Source organism: Canis aureus, chromosome 7 (assembly GCF_053574225.1).
Source record: "Canis aureus isolate CA01 chromosome 7, VMU_Caureus_v.1.0, whole genome shotgun sequence".
Lineage (NCBI taxonomy): Eukaryota > Metazoa > Chordata > Mammalia > Carnivora > Canidae > Canis > Canis aureus.
Window position 1 is genome coordinate 48,795,672 of NC_135617.1, and position 17,065 is coordinate 48,812,736.

The 17,065-nt window shown below is 37.8% G+C and overlaps 1 protein-coding gene across 29 annotated transcripts in view; it reads left to right on the forward strand.

Moving 5' to 3' along the window:
• DST (dystonin) overlaps positions 1–17,065 on the forward strand; it is a 480,488-nt gene that overhangs the window by 385,208 nt on the left and 78,215 nt on the right. For all 29 annotated transcript variants that reach the window (XM_077903540.1, XM_077903549.1, XM_077903545.1 and 26 more), the window contains 3 exons: positions 948–1,147; positions 2,540–3,035; positions 4,115–5,586. In XM_077903540.1, coding sequence (XP_077759666.1) covers positions 948–1,147; positions 2,540–3,035; positions 4,115–5,586 — 2,168 coding nt within the window. The remainder of the gene's footprint in view (positions 1–947; positions 1,148–2,539; positions 3,036–4,114; positions 5,587–17,065) is intronic.

The following is a 17,065-nucleotide window of genomic DNA, read 5'->3' on the forward strand; positions in this document are numbered from 1 at the left end:
GCACTAGGAATGTAAAGGATATACTGAAGATTTTATAACCAAGGAGATAAGAGTTAAGAGAATCATGAAAGAACATTCTGAATTATTGCACTTTAGTGACATGGAAGAGAGAATAACCTTTCAAAGAAATCTAGAAGTCAGAAAAATAATCACTTTTGATAGGAATAAAAAGTTGTGGGGATCCCTGGGGGGCGCAGCGGTTTGGCGCCTGCCTTTGGCCCAGGGCGCGATCCTGGAGACCCGGGATCGAATCCCATGTCGGGCTCCCGGCGCATGGAGCCTGCTTCTCCCTCTGCCTGTGTCTCTGCCTCTCTCTCTCCCTCTGTGACTATCATAAATAAATAAAAATTTAAAAAAAATAAAAAGGAATAAAAAGTTGTGTGTGTGTGTGTGTGTGTGTGTGTGTGTGTTTAATGTTTAGAGGGTTAGTGAGATTTCCTAAACTTGTAACTTTCAAGCAGTTGGTTGTCATTGTGTGTGATTTGAATAAAAGAGAATGGGCATAGATACACAAATGTGAGAATCATTTGTCCAGCACTGATCATTGAAGATTTACTATTAAAAGAAAGGATTAATGTTCCTTGTTCTAGTTAATCAGTTATAGTTGAATAAACAGACTGTAGACTTCTAGAAGAAGTGAGGTCTCTCTGGATCCTGTCTGCCTTAAGGAATATTCATTCCATTTTCTACATTACCTTCTAAAGTCAGATTCCAGTTTATCTTCATAAACTTCAGTTGACACACAGCTCCAGGACCATAAAATCTATATCATTAAATGCAATTAACTCTTAGATTAGGCTTTAATCAACTGCGTAAGAAGAGTTGCAAAGATAGAATGATAGCCATTCTGTATCATTTTGAGTCATACCCTGAGGTCTTCACACATACAGTGATGTTAAATGGATAAAGACCAAACACCACTTTCATCTTTTATCTTTTTCTTTTAGATTCTAAGTGGCAAGAACTCAATCAATTAACAGTTGATAGACAACAAAAACTGGAAGAATCCTCTAATAACCTAACCCAATTCCAGACTGTAGAAGCTCAGTTAAAACAGTGGCTTGTGGAAAAAGAACTGATGGTCAGTGTTCTTGGGCCCTTGTCAATTGACCCAAATATGCTAAATACACAAAGGCAGCAGGTGCAGGTGAGTGTCATGTGACTTAACAAGATAAATGTTTTCATTATAAACACATTAGCTTTGAACAGTATGTGCTTAAACTGCCTTGAAGTGTATTTGTAATGTTTCAGATGGCCATAAGATACTATCTTGAGATTAGTGGGAGACCCCCCAGAGAACCAAAACCAGGAGGCATCCCAGAACAGTCTCCTGAGCCCATGAGTGGGTCAAGTCCCTTGATCATTTCAGTCATATTGTGGTTTATGCAGACCCTGTTAAAAGGGCCTTCTTTGAAATATTAATGTGATTGTGTAAGTAATAACATTTTTATGAGAAGCTTCTATGTGGTTTTTATTGTTTAGAAATTACTCCTTTGAGGTTTTATTCATTTTGATTGTGGTAGAAGATAATGAAACTTGTAAAACTCATGCAATACACCCCTGAGGGGTGGAGAGACAGAATAAAAAGAGGAGAAAGAATAAGAGAAACAGAGAGTAAACCTTGAAACACAGTGGGTTAGACTAGTCTAATTATAAAGCAGATGAATCTCAAGGAGAAAAAAAGTCCCTGAAATATAAGTTAGATGTAGTATCAAAAGCTCTGTTGAATTTCCTTACATCTAAATATAGTATTAGAGCAGTTTGGCTAATTCTATATTTTGAAAATACAAACCAGTCTTGGTCATTGAGAGTCAACATGTCCTAGCTCATGTATGTTCTTAATCTGAAGAGAACAAAAACAAAAGATATAAATAAATATTTAGGAAGAAATAATTGTCCCTAGCCTTGGTAGTCTCCTCTGAGATAGGTAAAATATACTAAAAAAAAAAAAGGGACTTTTCTGGATTATTCATTGTATGATGAGATAAATGTTGAGCCTGCACATTCTGAGCAACATGATTTATTAGCGACTATAAATGTCAATAAACCTTATATCTAAAAATTGTAAAAATAATGCACCATCAGTTAATGTATTCTAACACTGTTAGTGCTGCACATTTCCTTTCGTATAAAATATAGAACATTTAAAACAGTCTACAAAGAGAAAACTACAAGTGGAAAAATAAAAATTTGATGTTTGTGTGGTATGAACTTGTCCAGCAGTAGTGCTTCCCGTTGTGTACATCAGTTGTTCATTCTGCCCAGACTTCCATATTTACTTTCCTCTTTTTTCCCCCTTAAGGGATGTGATTTTAGACAAAATCTTATCTCTTCGAAGCACCATCGCTCTTAAGATTAATTTAAGATTGTTGCCCTGCCTTTGAAATAAAAACTAGGAAAACAGGAACTTAAAAACAAAAATAAAAACTAGATAGATAAATACCATTTCTGTCTGTTTAGAAACTTAGAGCTCTGTTTTAAAGAATTAATTATCCAATAACTTGTGTGTTTATTTACCCTCGTTATCTCTTTGCCTTAGATTCTGCTGCAAGAATTTGATACTCGGAAAACTCAGTATGAACAGCTAACAGCAGCTGGTCAGGGCATTTTGAGCAAACCTGGTGAACACCCTTCTTTCCATGGGATTGTGAAAGAGCAATTGGCAGCTGTGACCCAAAAGTGGGACAGCCTAACAGGACAATTGAGTGACAGATGTGACTGGATTGACCAAGCCATTGTTAAAAGCACACAGTATCAAAGCCTGCTGAGAAGCCTTTCTGATAAACTGAGTGACTTGGATAATAAAGTCAGCATTAGTGTGGCTGTGAGCACACACCCTGATGCTATGAACCAGCAGTTGGAAGCAGCCCAAAAACTGAAGCAGGAACTAGAGCAGGAAATGAAGCAGATAAAAGTGGCCCAGGCCCTCTGTGAGGATTTGTCAGCACTGGTTAAGGAAGATTACTTGAAAGCAGAACTTAGTAGGCAACTAGAAGGCATCTTGAAATCATTTAAGGATATTGAACAAAAAGCAGGTTTGTCTGTCCTCTTTTAATGCATGTATTTCCTGGAAATGGAGATCATGTAGTACCTCTTTCCAGGCCTCTGCCAGGAATCTAGCATCCTGAAGAGAATCTGTGCTCCTTGAAAGTGTAGATGAAGGAGGGGCACTCTCCTGAGCACAGAGAGTGGTTCTGTGTCCATGTGTAGATGCAGCAGTAGGGCAGTGCTGCACAAATAGTTGGCAAAACCAAGGCCCATTGAAATTTCAGGTATTTCAAGCTGGTTTTTAAAAGATGTAAATTTATGTTCTTGCCATGTGACAGTTTCATTGCACCAGAAAAACAGGTGAATACGGTTATTAAAAAGGCTGCCCGTTACTCATCTGTAGTTACTTTGTTTCATTCTGTCACAGAAAGCTTTTCTAGAGAAATGTGTGAAAGAGAAGCACTTGGCACTGTGTTCTTCTCTCACCTGCTGTGGCCCTGATTCTGGCACAGACGTCCCAGTAGGTGTCAGAGGTGGCAGTAGTGAGTAGTGAGCCTATTAGACGGGCCTGCCAAAGAAGAGCACATTTGGCTGCTACATTTGTTCTGTTTGAAAAGTAACCTTAAGTGCCTTGCAATTAGCAAATAGTTTATATTTTACTAATTGATTGGGTTTATTTATTGATCATAGCACTAACCATTTCGGTCCTACCCCTTTATTTTGACGGGATATTGATAATATTAGCTCTTTATGATAATGATGATGATTACTTGTTATGACCACTTTTATGTGCCAGGCATTGAGCTAAGAACCTTACATATTCTATCATTTAATTGCCAGAACAGCTTCTATTAATTTTGCCAACTTAGAGTTGGGGAGATGAGACTTAGAGGTTTCATCATTTGTCCAGGGTCTAATAGCTCTCGAGAGGCTGAACCAGAACCCTAACCCATGCAGTTCCCGTGTGCCACATGGTGCCTTTGTGATATGGAAAAACCACACAAGCAGAAGAGGCATCTTCCTTTTAGACCATTCCGTACATTTATTTGGTGGTTCTTCTCTTGGCTTTTCATAGACTGGACTACATTTTGATGTAAAATAAACATGTCTGTGATTTCATTTTTAGAGAATCATGTTCAGCACCTCCAATCAGCCTGTGCGAGCTCTCACCAATTTCAGCAAATGTCCCGAGATTTTCAGGTTTGGCTGGATACAAAGAAAGAAGAGCAAAATAGTTCTCCGCCAATATCAGCCAAACTTGATGTCTTGGAGTCATTGCTTAAAGACCAGAAGGACTTCAGTAAAATGTTGTCTGCTCAGTCTAGTATCTATGAAAAAACCATTGCGGAAGGTGAAAATCTCTTATTAAAAACACAAGGGTCTGAGAAGGCAGCCTTACAGTCACAACTTAACACAATTAAAACCAGTTGGGATGGATTTAATAAGCAGGTGAAAGAACGAGAAGACAAAGTAAAAGATTCACTGGAAAAAGCCCTCAAGTATAAAGAACATGTAGAGACCCTCCGGCCATGGATAGACAAATGTCAAAATAACCTGGAGGAAATAAAATTTTGCTTGGATCCCACTGAAACAGAGAATTCTACTGCCAGGTTAAAGTCTCTGCAGAAGGAAATGAACCAACACTTGGGAATGGTAGAACTGCTTAATAATGCAGCCAATAGCTTGCTCAGTGTCTGTGAGGTAGATAAAGAGGTGATTACAGATGAGAATAAATCACTGATCCAGAAGATAGACATGGTCACTGAACAACTTCACAGTAAGAAATTCTCTCTGGAGAACATGGCCCAGAAGTTTAAAGAATTTCAAGAAGTTTCTAAAGAAGCTAAAAGACAGCTTCAGTGTGCAAAGGAACAGCTGGATGTCCATGACTCCTTAGGACCCCAGGCCTATAGTAACAAGTACCTGAGCGTGTTGCAGACCCAGCAGAAGGGACTTCAGACTTTGAAGCATCAGGTAGATTTGGTCAAAGGACTTGCCCAGGACCTTGTGGTAGAAGCCTCAGACTCAAAGGGAACCTCTGATGTTTTATTACAATCAGAATCCTTAGTTCAGGAACATAGTGCACTGAGTCAGCAGGTTGATGAAAGGTGTTCATTCTTGGAAACCAAACTGCAGGGCATTGGGCATTTCCAGAATACCATCCGAGAAATGTTTTCTCAGTTTGCAGAGTTTGATGATGAACTAGATAGCATGGCCCCAGTGGGGAGAGATGTAGAAACATTGCAAAAGCAGAAGGAGGCTATTAAAGCCTTTCTGAAGAAACTGGAAGCCCTAATAGCAAGCAATGACAATGCTAATAAAACCTGCAAGATGATGCTGGCCATGGAAGAGACCTCACCAGATCTCATTGGAATCAAAAGGGACTTAGAAGCTTTAAGCAAACAGTGCAACAAGTTACTGGACCGAGCACAAGCCCGAGAAGAGCAGGTGGAAGGGACAATTGAACGTCTTGAAGAATTCTACAGCAAACTGAAGGAATTTTCTACTCTGCTTCAGAAGGCTGAAGAACATGAAGAGTCTCAAGGCCCTGTTGGTATGGAAACAGAGACAATTAACCAACAGCTTAATGTGTTCAAGGTAGGGAATTCTTTATTTTTACTGTTTTTTTTAAGAAAAATTTTATTTTGTATTTTTATTTCTATTAGAAGAATAATTTTTTTAATTTTTTATTAAAAGAAATTTATAATTGGTACAGAAAGAAGATTGCCTATTTTGTAGAAACTTCTAGTAGGGCTGTCATACAGTGTTTGAGCTGAAATGAGCATATATGGGGGTAATATCCATGCATGTGGGGATTTCCAAGCCTCCTGGGGATTTGGACCCTGGTGGGATAAGACCTGAGATAATATCAAGACTCAAAGGGTGCTAGAAAAGTTTAGATGAGCCTGAAACTAACATTGTAGGGTCTGTTCCTGATGTCATTCACAACTGACATCTGGAGTGAGCAGAGCCATGTTTTGAACTTTGCTGCAGAGGCCAATCTATAACAAAAAGCTTGTTCTCTTCATATTTGTCTCCCAGCATTTTGTTTAAGTGGTGAATTATAGTCTTTTCCTGCTCTTTTATTTTTTCTAGTTTTCTTATCATTTTTAATTTAATTTCTTTTGTAAACTTTTTCTTCCAAAAGTTCATATTTTTAAAGGCAGAGAGGAGTTCAGTGTTGTAATCCTGGTTTTATAAAGCAAAGATCTTGGGCTCATGCTCCAGAGGATTAGGAATACATTATTTTTGATTGGACTACAAGCTCCTCAGTGCCAAGAAATGCCTGTCACTTGATAGCATTGAGTGTTGCTTAATAAATGGAACATTAAATAAGAATGGTGGGCCATGTTCAGTGTCACTGGATTTGACCTCTTTAATAATATTATTAAGGTGACTAAATTTTGAAAAATCACTTCTTTTCTTATTATGATTATGATTATTTGCTGTTTATAAAATACCTTTAAGGCCCAGTTCTTTCAGGGCTCAAAAACCTGTGATTCTGTATAGATAGTGATTTTTGAAGGTGAAAGAACTGTTCACCCACCTTAAGAATTAAACTGGGGATCCCTGGGTGGCGCAGTGGTTTAGCGCCTGCCTTTGGCCCAGGGCGCGATCCTGGAGACCCGGGATCGAATCCCACGTCGGGCTCCCGGTGCATGGAGCCTGCTTCTCCCTCTGCCTATGTCTCTGCCTCTCTCTCTCTCTCTCTCTCTCTCTGTGTGACTATCATTAAAAAAAAAAAGTAAAACTGCCAGTTGTTTTACCAGCAAAGGATAGGTTTATTTGAGACTAGCAGAGAATTGCAGCATGGGACAAGCAAGCTAGGGCAAAACCATAGGCAAGTCTGGAAAATAAAGGAGAAAAACATTCTTTTGTGGAGGAAAGCTAGAAGTTGAGAAGGCTATTAGAAACAAAATGTCCATCAGAGTAAACTGGAATTTGAAAGGATGGTGACTTCTCACTGGCTGAGTTGTGACAGCCTCTCATCAACTGGACTGCTGGAGGGGTTACGGAGGAAAAGGTAGGCCTGTCTTCCTCTTGTCTGCACAGCAGTAAAATAGATAGCCTCCACCTGTGAGGATTTGAGAGCTCCCCCTCTTGAACTTCCCACCCCCAGTTTAGGGAAGTTTCCCTTCATTAGTTTTCATGAAAGCTACCATATTGTAGACTTTGCTTCCCTTGATTAGCCTATCAAACTTTCCTGTTGCCAGTTTGCAAAATTGAGATTTCACATGAGAGAATTCACTATTAGAAAAACAAAGTTCCATGGCAGGGGAACTGAGATTTGGGAGAGATTTGGGAGAGCTTGATGAATGAGTCTCTGGAGTTTTCTGTAGAACCCTGGCAAAATTTGAATGCCTAAATGACAGTAATCAGGTGGCCTTCTTCCTGGTGAAATTGAAGCATGTTCAGTGCTTTTGTGAAACATGATCATTTCTCTGGATTTTCTGTGAATTTGTGTAGAAGAAAAAGAGAAGGACTTCATTTCTCCTACTTGAACCACTTGTAAGAAAAATGGGCAAAAGTAATAATATTAGTGCTGCTGCTTGTAGGTGCTTCCCTCTTTGTGTTCCAGGCATGAAAAATATAGTTCTCAAAAAAAAAAAAGAAAAATGTGTCTCTCTATATGGAGAGTTCTTTTGAAAGTAAGAAAAAGCAAGGTAGGAGGAGCTCTTTCACCATTGCATTGAAAGTGTTTTGCAACCCAAAAGCACTAAAGCATCATTACCATTAATGGTTACAGTGATTGTTTTATTTGATTGTGAAGAGAAATAAAGTGGTCATTTTTTCTAAAATAAACCACTTAGCATGCTGTGTTGTCTCTTTTCTGATTACTTTGCAAGGAGTTGATTGATTTTAATGAAATTTAGTAATAAAGAACATCTTGACACAACTTCAGTGTCTTGAGACCCAGTGACTAAAATAAAAATTTCCAAGTGGACAAATCATCTGCATTTAATGTATTTCAGGACAGAGGGAAAAAAATAACAAGAATGTAATTATGATAAATAAAGATGGCAGCATACACAGTCACTAATTCTATTTATTTGTGTGTGTGTATGTCCAAAAAAAAAAGCAGTTATAACAACTAATATTTATCGAGGGCTTAGTATGTGTCAAGCGTTTCTCTAAACTCTGTCTGTAATCCTGTTAACAGTCCAGAGACAGGGTTGCTGTTATTACCCTTATCTTAGTATAAAGAAGCTGAGAGCCAGAGGTTCTTCCTCTGGTGACTTGTCCAAAGTTACACAGGTAGTAAGTGTCACAGCTTGCATGTTTTGGCAGAAATAATACAGTGTTTCGTGTCAACTTGATTCATCGTGATGCACTAATATTTTGTCTGAGAAATTTTAAAACCTCTTTGCCGTAGCCAAATTTGGGTGGCCTAAGTAGCTAAATTGTTCATTTCAATCCAAAACATTAGCAATACCCACTTAATGAAAGTGTTCTATAAAACTGGCTGCTCTGAGAAAAATGACATAAATGTGTGTGGAATTTCCCTAGAAACTGGTGTGTAGATACTGTAATGCTGATAGTGATGGTGCTCACTACCACCACCTCTGCTGCTGACATAGAACTAACCATTTCATTGTCTAAGTCATTCGATCTTTCTTGATTCAAGTGGTAAATCAATTTGTGTGCAAGTCAGATCTCAGTTTGGTTTTTGTTGAACATTATTTTGAACACAGAATTTTAGGAGGATTTTAAAGAATTTAAAGTAGAATAATCTATATTGAGTGAAAAACTAATAGTCTGCTAAAAATAGTTATTTTTATAGTTCCTAAAAATAAAAAAGAAGGAGCACTGGAGTACTGGATCTATTTTTATTATAGACTTCAAAATGTAATCCAGTTTGACATGACTCTTATCTGGTAGCTTTAGTTTAACCTAATATGACAGATGAAATCTTAATTTTTCATGAAACAAAATTTAGAGTAGGACTGAAACTTAGTAGCTATTACCCACTCAGTAGGGGGTACCTTATATGCTCAGGGAGTATAATGGATTATTTGAATTAGGTAAGACATTTTTCTGCTTCCATTTTTTTCTAAAAATTAACTTAAGAAATAGCAGTTAATATCCTTGAAAGTTCAAAATTAATTCATACTTAAAATACCAACCCAAACATAATGATTAAAAACAAATGCTATTCTGAACCAAATGTCCTAATTCACTGTCCATGAAAGCTATTCCAAGTTTTTGAAAATAGATTTAGTATTACCTTCTGTGTTAGCTTAAAGTTTTTAAAGTATTTTGATTGTGTGAGTTCTGTTTACCATATGTTTTCTGACTTCTAGATATCAGTCACTAGGCTAAAATGTATGAAGCATGAGGTGTTTTCTATTACTGTTGATAACTTAAAGTATCATTTTTCTACTTATACTTGTCTATATTAGGTTAAATTCTATGCACATTGTCATAAATTCCTAGGCAGAAAAGAAAAAAATTGCCTTTGGTGTTCCCTCTAACCCTACCTCCTGTTAAAGATTACTATCTTAAGATTATCTTCAAATCTAAACTACATTATTAAGTAATATTAATATTTCCACATTTTTATTTATCAAAGACACATGTAACCAACTATATACAAGGAACATGTCCCAGCAGTTCCTGTGATGTCATCAACAGCCAGTCAGATCTTCTGATCATCACGAAGTAATCATTGTCACCATATTGAATTGATTTAATTTCAGTGAAGATCAAAGACATTTGATGTTTTAACGAACATATACAGTCACATCCTAGCTGAATATATGTCCTTCGCACCTCTATCTAGGCCATCATAAAAAGTCTTACCTCAGAACCTGCTTACTGTTTATTTCTGGCTATTCTGTTGCTGCCTCAAATTGTAATTCAGTTTGTCCCCACAAATGAACATATCGCCAGTATAAAGTCTCTCTAAACTGATTTCTTTTTATTTTCAAAATTGAAACAGCATTATATGAAGCAGAGAATTTTTAAGCCAAGTCAAAACCATAGACAAAGACCAGAACACCTACCTCATGTCTTATCAAAGCATGTTCTCTGGTCCAGGTGAAGGCATTGTTTAACCCAGGAATCTTCATCTGAATAATAAGTGAGCTATCATGAGGCTACACAAACTAGGCAATGGGAGCCCTATTTGTAAATAGTATGGCTGAAATCAATCACTGTCCAAATACCTTCCTAAGATATTTGTGAAAGGATCCTAAAACAATGATGTCTATGATGTCATCATATTTTTTATGGATAAAATTAATTTGTTCAATGAATGCTTTAACATAGTGGATTTTAAGTGTGCCCATATTGTTATATGGATGTCCATGGTGAATTGTTACACATTTTTGTTGGGAACAAGAAGAGATTAAGTAAAGCTGTTGTCCAAGAGATTTTTCTTAGGGGAAAAAATCTTACTTGACTAGATTTCTGTTATTGTGACTATATTAGTAAGGCAGTTGTATGGTATCTTCCTCTTTTTTTTTTTTTTTTAACGAATATATTTTCACTATAGAAACCATGACTCAATGCATGGGCCTTACAGGAAGGTCACATCATTTAATCAGGTACATCAATGTGACATTTAAGATTTTAAGAAGAAAGACTATCATACATGATGGTCAGTAAAGAAGTTCCACCCAAGCAGAGACCACCACACTATGGTACAAAATGCTGGAGCTGATCACTCACAAAAACTAGCAGAATACATAGGTGCCATCTTTCCCACATAAAACACAAGGATATACTACTCTGAAAGGGCCATCTAAAGGGAACTTGGCAATGTGGGTTCCCTTTCTGCTTTTGCTAACTAATACTTTCAGTCTTTAAGCTGCATGGTCCTTTCTTCTATTGCTTTAAGTTTGGGAATTAAAGTAAGTTGTTCTGAGGGCAGTTTTAACCAGAGATTTTATGATTTTATACAAGGAGGTTTGTTTGTTTGTTTGTTTGGTTGCTTTGTTGTTAATGGGATAAAACTATATCACTGTTTTAAAGAGATCTCCCAGAAGTGCCGAACTATAGCATCTACTGTCATTATCATAGTCCTCCCTTAGGTAAAAGGTGATCTACATAATTTATTAATGTGGAAAGTTGCTTAAAGGTGTGGGTGTGTCTGTGTGTGTGAGAGAATTTGTTTTGTGGTTACGAAATTATACATTGGCTTCTTGATAAGAAAATTTGACCTCTAAATGTTTTTTAAATAGTTGCCTAGGTCTGTAGTCTTCATTAAGTATTGTCTCAGAGAGGTAATTGCTGTGATTGTAAAGTTAGCTGAAAAGCTTTTGGAGCCGTCCAGGAACCAGCATACCCTGAGAAAATGTCTGCTCACATACTATGTTGCTCACTTAACTTTAATTGCCTTAATCTAAAGAATAGTTAATTTCTTTTAGTAGTGTTTTAGAATGAAAAATGTTTTCAGGTTTTGTTCGGTTTTTGGTTTTCTGAAGGAAATTGAGTGGGATCATTAACAGGTGCATTGGTTTTTGCTTGCTGGATGGCTTCTTTGGGAAAAAAAGTTAACTTTTAGAAATTGCATATGCATGTGGGCATATATTTAAATTAGCAATATTATATATAGAATCATTTTCTGTTACATAGAGTATTTTTTTATCCACTGCCATCTGAAAACTGTATTGAAAATAGAGGAAAAAATAGTATTGTAGTAACTTACAGGAAAAATAGCAAGGGCCTATTAAAACTATTAACATTCACATCAAGATAAATTCCCATCAAGATGAGACAGTAAGTCTGTTAAGTGTTTCTGAAGTTGTTTGCTTTTGTGGTGGGGCCTCATATTCTACTTTCTTTTAAATATAAGCTATTTTTATTAAAATAAATAGCTATTGCATATTCATCTGATAAATATCTTTGAAAATTCTCTAGTTATTTATGTGAAGATGTTTATTAGTTTGCAAACTTAAAAACATGAGATTCTTAAATTTTTCATTATCTAATGGTATATCTGTTTTAGAAAGAACAGAAATTGTTGTTCCTAAGGCTTATTTTTGTATCACAGCCAAAAAAAAAAAAGCCCAACAAACCATGTATCTCTTGTCTGGCTTCTGATCCAGATTTCAGTAGCTAGCTGTTGGGCCAGGAAAATACTTTTGTCAGTTTTCATGGATAAGATTATATTTACTCACACATTTGCTACTTATTGCACATTGAATTTCTTAATATTACCAATCTTTCAGCCCTAAAAACTCCATGTTTCAGTTGATAAAATCAGTCTTTAGCTTTTCTATGAAATGGATTGTTGCACTTAGTGGTAAGATTTTTCAGGAACTTTACTTTTCAAATATTTAATTTCACTTTAGAAATATAAAAATGAAAAATGGTACTATTTTTGTTTATTATACAGTTAGAATTTGTGTACTTTTCCAAAATCATCTGCCTTTAGAAAATACTTTAGCTAAAGAACATCTAGTAGGGAACCTAAAGTTACATTTTGGGAACATTTAACATTACGATTTCTGTAGATATGAAATAATAGTGTTGACTATTTTTCAGAAAAACTTTGCTCATTTTATTGTGTATTATGAAAATGTAAGAGGTCTATATATGATAATATTTAACAGTTTAAGGTATCTTAATTTTATTAACGTTAGAGACTATAATATTTAAAGTAGCTGTATAAGTCAAATTTGGGAGGGAAAGATAAACCAGTCTAATTCTGCTCTAAATGTAGATACACCTTTGGAGTGTGATTGGGGGGTGGGGAGTGGCAGAGGGACAGAGAATCTTAAGCAGGCTCCACGCTGGGCTTGATCTCACAACCCTGAGACCGTGACCTGAGCTGAAATCAAAGAGTGGGGTGCTTAACCGACTGAGACACCGAAAGTGATTTTAAGTAACAAAGATATAGATAGATAGATAGATAGATAGATAGATAGATAGATAGATAGATGATAGATAGATATGCATACACAAATATGTGTATGTATATAGTTGTCATAAATACCAGTATAATATTAATAGTTCACATTTAACTTGAATCAAATTATTAGGATTATAATTTGTAGAAGTAGTTGAAATTAGTTTAAAAAAATAGGTATTCCATTATTGAATAAACGGGTTATATTCAAACATAACCACCAAAGGGCACTTTTCCATAGCACTCCTTACTTTCAAGCTATATATTGTGCCCTTTCTTCATCCATATTCTCTACTGTACTGTAAGTTATATAAGGACAGTGGTGCTGAATCTCTGTGCACCAGTGTTTTACCAGTGCTTACTATGGTGTTTGGTAGATAGTGAGCAGTTTTTGATGAATGCTTGAATTTATGAATGAATTATATATGTAGTTTAAAGTCTAAAGTCTAAAAATAGACTATCCACCTCAAATGTGAAGATTACACATTGTTTTTCTTAGCTTTACATAAAGCCAAAACAATTTTGTGATGATGATTCAAAGTTACAGTCTAAGGTGAATTTGGGCCATTCTTATGAAAAGTTCTATGAGGATCAAAGGTACTCATCCACATTTCATGGAAACTTGAATATTAATATTGCCATGAATAAGTAGCTTTCCAGTCTTACATATCAGGATAGGGGCAGTTGTGAGTAAAACCCTTGGTCCCTCACGATCCTCAGCCTAGTGCCCAGTCTACTGTTCAAACATAGTAACTGTGTGCACTTTTTCCTTATTATTAGCACCTTAGAGCAGACACTCTGCTCAGTACCATAGGATCAAGTGCTTGTTGAAATATTTTACTTCCTGCCTATGATAGGTATTTTTTTACAAATATTTTTCTTTATAGATAGCTATATATATGTATTTTTCTTTTCCCTACTTAATATACTGAATTGCATCAAATAATTGTTGAATGGGTGTGTTATTACCTATAGAGTTCTGGTTGGAGATAGTTTTTTTTTTTAATTCAGTTCTTGTCTATAAAAATAATTTTGGAATAATATTTTCTCATTAAAAGTGCAAAAGTTCCCTGCCACATCTTTTCTGCAAAATTATCAGAGAAAGTATGTAAGGTTGTTAATTTTTTTTTTTTTTTTACTAGAACTGCCTTCAACTCAGGTCAGCACAGTCTTATTTCTGTTCAAATGATTATTATTTTGCGAGATTGAGAAAAATAATCTGCCTTTACTTATAACTCTATCTGCTACAATGGTAGTGTTGCTTATTTTGTAAAATAAAGAATGGATGGATTTTATTTATTTAAATAAAACTTAATTTTTCTCACAATGGTTAAGGTTTGTCTTGCTGAATGTATTTTCAAACAGTGTTTTGAAAGAGCGTCCAGGAGATAACAATCTGCGGATGTGATTTTGTTTATTAAATATCCAGAGTGCCTGGCTGCACTTATTTTTGCCTGGGCCTTGCATTAAGCTCCGGGGGACTTGTGTGTTAGTAACTACTGATACTCATGTCAGCAGTGCTCAGGGCTGGGCCCACAGGAATAATTTACTCTGGAGAACAGTTAGACTTGAACTTGGGTTTTTAAAAAGGAAGGACTCAACACTGGACTCAAAGTGATCCGCACTTTGCATCGCAAATGCTACTGAAGCGGAGTCTGCAACTGCAGCCTGTGAGGGTGTGGTTTCAGCTAAGGATAGGGACCTGTGTAGTTCCCCCCACCCCCCCATTTAATATTCAAATGAGCACGGTGGCGGGGCGTCGGCCAAAGGATTGCTTCAGCGATCGCTTGGTGTCAAGTTCCGCCGCCGCAAGCCCTTCGGATCCCTCCCCATTTTGAACCACGTAGTTGGTGGGATTTCGGGGGACCTCTGAAGCCGAGCCGCCCGTCCCCTCCCCGTCCCAGCGCTGGGTCTGATGCGCGCTGATGTCACCGCCAAGCTGTTGCGCGGCAGCCTCCCGGCCTCTCGGTACCTCCCCCTGAAGCCGCTCGCCTGCTCCCGCGAGGGGCCGGGAGTCCAAGAAAGGATGACGGCGAAGTGAAGTCCGGGCGGGCGAAGCAGCCGAGCGGTAGCGCTGCTCGGGCGGGCGGGCGGCGCGGGAGCGGAGCCGGGTCGCCCGGGGAGAGAGGGCGGCGCTGGGGGCGCGGGCGCGGGCGCGGGAGGATGCCTGCGGGGACCGCACTGCCCCGAGGAGCTGGGGACAGCGCAGGGTCCCCGCCCCCCCCCCCCCCCCCCACCGGCCACCTCTGCCTCTCTCCAGCTATAGCTGAAATGAAAGCCACCCCGCGGCCACAGTGGGTCAGTCTCAAAGGCTAGCGTAGTCTCGGTTTTCAGCTGAATGTGAATTGCGCTGCTTGTGCCTTAGAGGAAACCCGGAGCTCTTCTCTGCTGCAGTTTCCTCAGGTGGAATAAGCCTTAAGGAAGATCAGATAAGACTCTGGAAATGGCTTTTTTTTTTTTTTTAAGGGGAGTTTATAGTACACCGTGATTTCTGTTTACCTTAAACGGTTGCTGGATTATCCTGGCTTGGCTGTCCAAAAGTGTTTTTTTACCCCCCTTTGGGTAGCCTCAAAGAAGCTTAATATGGGAAGAAAAACTGCCTTTCGAATCAAGATTATTTATAGCTGCACCCAAAAAAAGTAAAAGAAGATACTAACTTTCTTAACAGCATTAGACAACTTATTTTGCTCTGAAGATTTATTTTGTGCCTTGATCTGAACAATACGTGGTCACTGTGTTTGTCTTTTAAGTTTCTGAAGCATGGTTTATTTATAAAGGAGATGGAGTTGTGCAAGCCATCGTTAAGTGGATTACAGTTAAACAAGAGTTCTGCCGATACTAACGTTCAGCCTGTTAAAAATGCTTGCTCATTTGGAAATGTTAACCTGGAAATCTCAGATGCAAAATTAGACTAAAAAGGGAAATGGACTGACAACGGAATGTTTTGACTGTTTGAGCCACTGTTAAGTGTGTGTTTGTTTTGGTTTGGTTGTTTTTGTTTTTTCCTTTTCTGTGTTTTGGAGTGTGTGATAGGGACCTTGGGGGAGTGGGGGGGAAGGGCAGGAGGAAGGAGATTCTGTTCTGTGTTCTTGATGCACTTTATTTTTTAGACTCATTTTAAAAACCAGGTAAAAGGCTAGTTGCATTTAGAGTGACACACTGATGATGATACCTTAAACACCTCATCTATCACGGCCTGTATTATTTGAGCATATGTCTTTATGCTGAGGACACTTCATAGCTCTGATCAGAAGTATACTTTTTCGAAAGTATGCTTTACCTTATTTCTTATTTTCTGTGTCAAGAGCTGCAATATTTGTTTTAACTATTTACAAAATGGGGAAGCCACTCAGCAGACCGGACTGTTTACGTCAGAATCCCCCATGTGTGGGGAAAGGTGAAGAAGAAGAGGACCTAAATATCGAAGACTGTTATGTCCCACAGCGGTCAATCTATGATACTGTTAGACTAAACGAACAGATAGACTCTGGTTCAAAGGGCAGCCTGTCTTCCAGGCATTTTACAGATCGGACTTTACCCTACAGTCACAGAACACTGGATGTTAGCTCTTTATGCTCTAACGGTGCCCTTGCTTCTTCCAGTGTATTTGAGCTGAGAGGTCGTGAAGCTAACAAACTAGATGAAAAGATGATCTTTGATGCACTCAAGCTAAACAGTGATATCATTCGAACCACAGGATTACCCAAAGCCAAATCCCATGCAGAAAAGAAAGAACATAGACGGTCATGGCGAATGTTTGTCCCAGCCAATTTTATGGATTATGCAAACAAAAGTGAAAGCTCTTTTGTTGAACCTACTGATATGTCAGATGCTGTTACCAAGGCCAGCAAGTGCAGATGGGGTACTAATTCTCTAACGTCGGAGGAGGATGACTCTGGTTTATGTAGCCCTCCAGCAGAGAGGGAAGAAAAACAGGGCATTTTAATTGGAGACCAGTCAAGAATTAGAAGCTTGTCTTCTGCTGAAGATATTCATATAGCAGAGCAATACAGACCGTTTTTTTCCGTTTATTCCATTAGTGAACAGAAAATCCCTTTGCTTTCATGTAGGAGTGCCCACCCTGATGAAAATTTCAAAATGATTTTACATGATGTTCCTCCTCTAGAGGAAATAAAATGTGTAAATGGTCAAGGGGAAAGCCGTAGTGAAAATTGCCTGCAGAATGATTTGAAAGAGAGCACCATTAAGTGTGATCCATTAAAT